At 38.2% G+C, this 9,207-nt stretch overlaps 1 protein-coding gene across 4 annotated transcripts in view; it reads right to left on the reverse strand.

Annotated features, from left to right (window-relative positions):
- cbfb (core-binding factor subunit beta) overlaps positions 1-610 on the reverse strand; it is a 37,050-nt gene extending 36,440 nt beyond the window's left edge. The window contains exon 1 of one of the 4 annotated variants that reach the window (XM_015059871.1): positions 23-610. In XM_015059871.1, the coding sequence (XP_014915357.1) occupies positions 23-100 (78 nt within the window). In that variant the 5' untranslated portion in view covers positions 101-610. The remainder of the gene's footprint in view (positions 1-22) is intronic. The other 3 variants (XM_015059870.1, XM_015059873.1, XM_015059872.1) reach the window with 3 other exon arrangements.
- Between the last annotated feature and the right edge of the window lie 8,597 nt (positions 611-9,207).

Raw genomic sequence — 9,207 nt, forward strand, 5'->3', positions numbered from 1 at the left:
TTATTTCCGCCGTCTCACTCACCTCACACTCTCTGCTTAACTTGCGGAAAAACTCCTCATTCTCAAACTTGCTCCTCTGGTCCGGGACTACCCGCGGCATCTTCTCCGACCCTGCGCGGCCACTCGAGCCTGTTTCCTCCTGATCCCGCACACTTTAAAGTTCCACAGTGCGTTTTTTTGCCGACCGTCCCGCACTCAGCCTCTCTCTCTTTCTCTCACTTCTCTTCCGTGTCTGTTTGTCTGTGTTTTTTTCCTCTCTCTCTTCCCTGTGTGGAGCAATGTGCTCCCTGCTGCTGGCCTCAGTGATTGGGACTGATGGTCTGCCTCAGTTTGGTGCGGCTCCTGCGCGCTCCGGGTCGCCTCTGGCTCCAAATGGCTCGCAGAAAGTGACCCGCTGCGGTACATAAAGCTCACTTTGGCCTTGAGGCTCCCCCTCCTCCTCCCTCCTTCCCTCTTGTCTCTCGACGAGCGCCTGATCTTGAGCCACAAACGAGCGCTCTCAGGTCTACCTGCAGCTTTCCGGGTGATTCTCTTCTCGTTTGGATTCGTGCGTAAAAATGGTTTTTACGCACAAATAAACGACTAATTAAGGATTAATGGTCAACCTCAATTAAAGTAATAAATTTTACGCCTCAAAGATGTTTTAGGTTATTATGAAAGAGAAAAACAAAAGTTAAACATTTATTCGTCATGTATCATAGCAGCAATTGTTTAAAAATACTTTATCGAAGGTAAATAAATAAAATGAATAGTTTGTGTTGCACATCCTGAAGGCAACAAGAACAAGGGCATTTCTTCTTTGTTATCAGCTTCAGCCACAAAGTTCCTCTGCCTGTTTCCTTTGTGCCACCTTCTCCGCAGCTGTCAGTGTTGAAAATTACGACACTTTTGCCGGAGCTTGAAGGCGTCAACAGTCTACTTCCTGGCTCCGCCGAGTCGCTCTTGTGACTGTACACCCAAAATACCGCCCCCACTCCACCTCCACCCCTCGTCATTCACAATACTATCACAACCACACGCTGCAGCCACTGCGCATGCGCGCTTCCGACCGGACCGCAGGAACTTTATGGGAACCGTATGTGTGAAGTGAAACAGAGAGGAGGAAGCAGACAAACTGAGTTTGAATTTTTTAAAAAATCCTGTAATAATCCTAAAATCTTCCGGAAAATACACAAAATGTGTTTTTTATGTGTTGTTGTAGTTGTGGGTCATAGGTGAGTTTTCAAACTTTGTGATTACAAACTGAGATGTAATCACAAAGATCCAGATTTCCTGTAAATAAATCAATAATTTTACACACTCAAAATGCACTTTTTAGATCACAGTAACGTTTGGATCAAATTGAAATGGACTTTTCTCTGAAAATTGAAAGAAAATTCATAACAACAGACAACCAAAAAGCACTTGCAGCACGATTGAATTGTAAAGATTCATAGTGAATCTCTGGAGTTTTGTTTTTGTTCAAAGTAAAACGTGTGCTTTATCCAAGATTACTATTCCTTTAGACAAATGAGGATAACCCAGATGATTATGTAATTCCTTTGTAATCTTCTGATTATTTCCTAGCCTCGAAGGTAAACAGAGGCACACCTGTGGATGAATTGTAAGGCAACACCTCAAATAGATGCAACATCATGAAAAAGACCTGGCTGAATCAGCTAAGAGTGTCATCATCCGCAAGGAAATGAGTTCTGTACTTAGACGGGCTGAAAGGAAGCAAGAAGCCATCACTCAACAAGTAATCTAAGAACACAAATTTAAAGTTGCACAGTAGAGATAAATACTTTAATTTTTTGAGACATGGCCAAGGCTAAACCTGGAAGAAAACTGGATGCATTCAGGCAGATATGGAGGCGGCATCATCACGTTGCCATGTCTAGGAGTCCATGAAGATCTGCTGTTTGCTTTCCACCGGTATCTTCAGCTTTTCGTTTGAGTGATTGGTCTTACTCTACTTATCTATTATTATTTTTTAACACGATTCTTTTGTAAGCTAGCTGTACCGGCGCACTTTGAGCTCACGTCCCCTTCCAGACCTGTAGGGGGCGCCCGCGGACCAACAGTGGTCTGTGAACCACAGTTTGAGAAAGACTGGAGATTGTGTGGACACAAAAGATCTAAAAGCACAATTCCATAAAATAGGGTGAAATACAAAATCTACAAAAATAAAAAAAAAGCAAATTATAAAATTATAATTTTGAACAATTTCATAAATTATCTTTGAAATTCCATAAACGGATTTACTTTCAGGAGAAACAAGCTGACAGTGGCTGAGGGACAGTGTGGAAGTAGTTCTGGACAGAATGGACTAATGGGCTCAGGAAGCATTAAAAACATTAAGAGCTCTAAACAGACGACTTCAACTTCCAGCTGCGGTTAATTTCCAGATCCATTCATGACTTTTTAAAATTGCTTTAAAAGTTTTAAATGATCTGGTCATATTATTCAAATCGCATCAACTTTACATAACAGTAAGACGTAGCAGGCCAGACAGTTTATTCAGATGCACAAAGATCCAAACTGGGACTCAAAGGAGGTCCAGATGCTGCAGTTTCTGTCGAATAAACTGTCGAATATTAAATATGATTAATATTTAAGTCTAAACATTCCTGCATGCATGTTATATTTGACTGTGTTTTGCAGTCTGCTGATGTGCTGCGCTCTTGACAGTAACACCAGTGAGGAATGGTTGTTTGATCCTGCAGTAAGCAGACAGATAAAAACATGTTTCCATCACTCAAACAGAGTAAAAGTGACTGTGAGACTCACAGACATTTTTTTGTTTCTTAATCTCTCTCAGAAATCTTTATTAAACCATGAACATGAGCCAGCAGGCTTTCAAAGTGTGTTCACATTCTGGTGCTGCGTTTCTTTGTCGTGACATGTTGTGTTGTTTGTTTTGAAGGTGTTTGTCGGGATGTCTGCCTCTGTGTGTGCTGGGAGATCAGAAACGTGCGTTCAGATCAAAGAGGAGAACTTCTGATGAAGCTCTAACTGTGTGGAGGTTTGAGAGTTTGAGGGTTTCTTCTAATTTTAACTGCGGCAGAATTAGCGGGGCTGTAAAACTTTTGGCCTAGTTGCGGTGCATCTGTGCTGAATGTTTTAGTGATGACTTTTCACGTTCAGAAACAAGGCCTCCGGCAACAGCATATGCTCTCAAACCTTTTTATGGAAAGAAACGCTCCTTTTATGACGCCCGTGTCATTGATTTCTACCAAAGATCAGCCATTTAGATAGCCTGGAGAATACTCCCTCCTTCACACAGAGCTCGCTTTTTTACTGCCGTGTGTGTGCATGTGTGTGTGTTCTGGTTGGAGAGTCAGGGGTGATTAAAAACAGTAGCTGATGTTGTAAAAGGTTTCATTAATTAGTCAGAAAGTCTGTGGTTGCCATGGAAAATAGTTCTGACATTCAGTCTGGTCCAATCATCACAGGACAGTGGACTCGACCTGGAAAGTTTTCTCCTTCATGTTCTGTGTTTACTTGAGCAAAGCTTAACTCGGTTCACATTGATTTATATGTCAAACTGCTTTGAGACGTCTGTACTTTGTTTCATTAGTAAGCAACAAAATGCAAGTGCACTATAAAACTATATTAGTTTTATTGAACTGCATACATTTCAACTATTTATAAAACAGTAAAATTAAATTAAACATAATGCTGAATGGCAAAAAAAAACAAAACAAAACAAAAAAAACCCTAACATACTTTTCATTAAGCTCACATTTCTGTTTTTGAAAATAATTTAATTGGTCTGATTTAATATTCCAATTTTAAACTTCATATTTTCATTATCTGTAAGTGGAAAATCATCATAATTGACAGAAATAAAAGCTTCTGAGCATCAATCTGTGTGTGTAATTAATCTATTTAATGTGTTCCACTTAGTGATAAACTTTATAAAATAAACGTGCTTTTCAATAATATCCTAATGTGTTGAATTGGACTGTTGTTGCCATGATTACAATTTAATCTGATTAACTATAGAAAAGTGAGACATTTAGCTTCCCATTAACCTTTTCCTATTTTTTTCCTACATAACATTACGCAGACTATTCTGGTACTACAGTGTAACACGTTGCCATGTTTTTCTGTTTAGGTTGGAAAATGTTCTGACTTATTGCATAAAATCTCTTCAAACCCTAAAACATGTCTCATCTAGTGTTCAGACTGCTATATGAAGCACTTAAATGTTTTATAATTCAAAAGAGATCCGAATCTAACTTTAATTAAAAAGAAAGTGATATTTGTCTCATACTGATTGCAGTTTGTATTAAAACAAGTGTTGAAACATCCTTTAGTTTTTCCTACCAGCTGATCTCATATCTTAAAATTAATTTGCTAACTGAGGTTCTCAATTTTGATGATCTGTTAACTTTTTCTGTTCTTCTAAATTTACTGTAACCGAATAGTGAATGGCTCGTCAGCGGAGGCAGAGCGTCAGAGTTGATTTCAGTGAAATGACTTTAATAAAGAATGACTTCACGGTAAGAGTGTCGGATCATCGTCTCCTCTGAGGGAAAACATCCCGACTATCTGTGATGAACATCCAGCTTTAAGCTCCAGCTGGTTTAGAGAAAATATATATTTGACTCAGTTTTAGCACGTTTCTTTGCAATAGAGTATAAAACTCCAATCATGATTCACTGTAATAATTGCAGAAACGCCCTAAAATTGTTTCCTGATGACAATGAAAGATTCACATTTATATAGGAATAATAATAGTCAGCTTAATAAAAATATCATTGGTTGATATTTTTATGTCAATGAACAAAGACAACGACTTTAATTTTCTTAAATTGAAAACTCTTTTCAACCATTTTGAATAAGAAACTGAATTGACTGTTTCTAAAGTGCATTGAGATGATGTCTTGTGAATTAGGGCTATTAAAAAGGTGAATTGAACTGAATTGAATCTGATATAATAAACCAATTAACACATTATCCATATTATCTTCAAACCTTTAGCCAACTCCATTAAATCTGAGAATCTGGAGACTATAAGTAAAAAAAACTCTTTGTGATTTTCTATAGTTCAAAAAGATCTATTCATTTGTTGTCTATTTTTACCTTTGATGCCTTGCATGGTTGTGGGGGCTGATGTATATTTTAAGGATTGGTAAAATGTAAAAGGTTTCAAATCAATTTTTGTTTTTAAAGATGACTTATTATATTTCCTTGAACAGGTTAGGATAGGTCTATAGTCTGTGCAAAACATGTTCATTACACTTTTACATAATATCACTTCAACATGATGAGATTTTAATCTGCTCACTTCTGCCTATTTTGAGTTCCTTTCAGTCTGATCTGTTTTAAGGTATCAAATGTGCAATTATACAGCTGTACGTCTTTGAAAAGCAGAAGTAGGGCCTCCTACACCACTAACAAGAACACAGGAAGTGGTATCTGGATGGTAAGTCAACAACAAAACACTTGTGTTTTCCAGCAGCCATTGCACACCGCATGCTGGAGCTCTGCTTGGGTTGCTAGGTAACAGACAATGCGACACCAAAAAACATTAATTTGATGCCAAAAACTGCCTGGGTGTTTTTTTCTTTTCTTTTCTTTTCTAAATGCTTGGCCTGTTTTTAGAAGCAGTAGAAACCCAAATGGAAGTGCAAAACGTGAAAAATGTGAATTTTGCATAATACGTCCCTTTTGCACTACATTAACAGGATCAGTTGCTTGGTATATTTTGTGTTTGTCTTGTTGCACTGAATCAAATCAAATCTACCCTATAGTCAGTAACTCTTGTTGCATCAAATCATTTTGTATAGATTTTTTAAAATTTAAAATAAACCAGATTTTTGGGATGAACAAACCTGAGAACAAGCCAGCTCCATAAAGAAAGTCTCAGGCTGAGATTTGACCCCAACTGCCGCACCAGCCTGATTCAGACCGTTAGTTATAACTGAATAAATTAAATGTATGAAACCTAATGTTTACGTTGAAACAAAATGATAATATCTGCAATCCTCCACATCACCTGGTTTTGTTTCTTTTCTTGTTTCTCATTGTTATTCAAGCATCCAAACAGAAAAAAAAATGTCTTTGTTCACTGGGTGAGAAGATGCCGCTGCAGCCTAATAAATATTTAAAATGCAGCAATAAGGCAGAAGCGGAGAGAAGCTTGTGATGCCACAGCGACACAAAGCTGACTCCAGTGTTTGTCATCTGCTTAATGTTTGAGAAGAACAAAGTTCCTCCTCATCCGACCTGCTGCTGGATGGCGTCGCCTCCATTTTAACAAAGTTCTGTCACAGAAATGAGCTGTTTGCAACTTTCTGAACTGTCAGCTTCTTTATAAAAGACACAGAGTCTGGGAACTGAACCAGAAAAGTAGCAAATGCATTCTGTTTGAGTTTTTTGTTCTCATCTCCATGTGATTTATTTTATTTAGGGTGGGACTCTGATGATCCCATCATGAAGCCAGCTGCTTCTTTTAATGAAATGACCTGCACACCGTGTGTTCACTGAGACGCTGCTCCGACTGTCTGCTTACATCAGTGACTGAGAATCAGCCTGAACATCCCAGCATGGTCACTGTGACCCTCTTCACACAGACACACACCTACACACACTGATGTACGGTATGGAGGCGTGCAGATGCTTCAGCGTGCATGTGTGTGTGTTTATTCCTGGTCAGACGACGGGATCCCGTGGCTGAAAGACAAATTTGGAACGGCACAGGGTCCAGTATAGAGTTATAGAGTTACGGTCAGCCAGTCTGTCTGTCTGTCTGTCTGACTGACTGTCTGTCTGCAGAGGAGACGTCTGCAGGACCTGCAGAGGACTCAGCAGAAAATAACAAACATGTTCCCACGAGTAGCTGAGATGATTAACAGGTTTATCTGTCTTCACTCTGGACTGTAGGTGATGACTTTCACTCTTATTTAGAAGAGGCATAAATTACATAGAAAGAAATTAAAGAACAATCTGTTTTGGTGCCCTCTGCTGGAACAACGCAGAAAATGCTGGTTTTTAATCTTCCTTGAAATGGATCCGCAGAAACACTCAAACTTTCCTTTTTATGAGACTTTCTGTTCTTTTGTGTTTTTATGGACTTTACCTGTTTTATCAACAACAAATAAAATCTTTGACTTGCACTGCAGCACTTTGAGATCATCCCATCAATTTAAATAGCACTTTATTCTTGATATTTTTCATGGAAATTGTTTTCATAGGAAATAGTTAGCTAATTTATTTGTTTTTATAAATTTTATTGTTATAATTATGTTGTATTTAATAACATCTAACACTTTGGATGGAGTAGTTTGTGAACAAAAAAGGAATGTCCCAATGGAGATAAAAAAAAGTCTATTCTATTCTATTTCACATTTTGATTAATCCATGACAAAAATCATTCAAATTAATACATTTTACATTATTGTTCTTGTTCTATTTTATTGAATAAAATTTTTGGAAGTGATGTTAAGTTAAAGATGCAGTTCATATTGTTTTTACATAGTTTTGCAGAGTGATCAGATGTATATTTATTAACTGCAACAACCTTAACATTTACTTTTTGTCATGGATCAAAGCATTCTCCGGGGTCAACTACGAAGAAAAGACGCAAATAAAACTCACATTTTCATCACAAAATATTTCTTATGTCAAGTATTTGATCTGGACATCAGTGATTTTTCTAAATCTCTTGCAGAAGATGGAATGCAGTTCATTACCTACCTACCTACCTACCTACCTACCTACCTACCTACCTACCTACCTATCTATCTGGGTGTGGTGATGCAGTGACTCCATCCCCCCACTAGGTGGCTCACCCGTTCCACTTCAAATAGGGAAAATAAGAGGAACTTTCCAGTATTTCATCCAAAAAGAAGATCTTCAGAGGATTTCTCCGTCTCTATAACACCTAATAAAGACAAACTGTCACTGTGGAAAATAAGTACAGCCAAAGTCTCTAATGTTTCTTATGTTGTGTAATGTTCTCACCCACAGAAACCTCCAGGGATTGAGCAAAACTGAGCGTCTGAACTTCCTCTTCTGATATCCTGACAGTTTACAAATGGTGCCTGTAAACTTTAAGCAGAAAGAGTTTGTCTCTTTAAATTAAGAAGCATTACTCCATCTAATTATTGCCATAAAATGTTACTCATTTTCATGTCTTCAATGAACTTTATGTCACATCATATGTTTTCAACTTTGGTCATCCTATTACTTCCTATTACAGTACAGAATGCTTTATTATGTATCACTTTTTTTTTTGAATTTATCAAAAGCTTAGTTTTTCATTCATGGAGGTTCTGTGTGTGAAACTGGAAACAAATCAATATTTTCATAGCAAAGCAGCATTTTTAAGATCATCTCTCTCTTTTCTTTTGTGAAGCACACATTCCAAATCAAAGAGATGCTGTAAATATAAAAAGCTTACTAGGAAAGCTTTTCCTGTTTTTAATCAAACACTGAGTTATTGACCAGACTGTTGGACTTAGCAGTTAAATATCTTCTTCTGCAAAAGCCAGTTAACTGAGACGGTTTATTTTATCAGAATCCTCATGAATGCAAAATGTACACGCATAGGAATATTTATGTGTGTAACTGTGTTTTTTCCAAGCAGCTGCTATAACCGGGTAGTCAATGTGTGCAGCTCAGATTCCAGTAAGTAAGACAAACATTTGACCCATTTTTCAGATCTGAAAACAAACCACATAAACTGAAGTGTTGCTGAGCTGGTGGGGATCATGTGCACAGGCACACAGAGGGTCAGATGGGCAGTCAGGTGATGTGCACAAGGTGGAGGCCGGCTGAGAACAACTTCTAGGGCACAGTATAAATTCAACAAGCTCGCATAAAAACCACAGGCTGGAGCCGAGGGTGATGATGGAGGAGGAGTTTGTGTGTTGAACCGTGGAGGCAGACAGATGCTCAGTGATAGATGATGACATCCAGGTGCTTACACTCGGTGAAAGAAGGAGGGGGAGATTATGATTAGTATGATGCTGGTGTCATAGCACAGTCTGGACATCTGTGCCTGCACAATAACCTCATCAGAAGCTTGAATCATTGTTTTCTTCACAGACATTTTAATTTCATTGTGTCAGGGCTGCATCTTATTGTCTGCACTGCTGCTTATGCAAAGAAAGTTATTTACTATGAATCTGACAAGATCCTGCTGGTTTCTGGCTCCGTTCTGAAGGTCAAACCTGAGGAGAAAAACCGGCTGATTTAGTTCAGGAAAATGTGACT

The sequence above is a fragment of the Poecilia latipinna genome, unplaced genomic scaffold (assembly GCF_001443285.1).
Source record: "Poecilia latipinna isolate Pla-1442-1.1 unplaced genomic scaffold, P_latipinna-1.0 Scaffold1665, whole genome shotgun sequence".
Taxonomy (NCBI): Eukaryota; Metazoa; Chordata; class Actinopteri; order Cyprinodontiformes; family Poeciliidae; genus Poecilia; species Poecilia latipinna.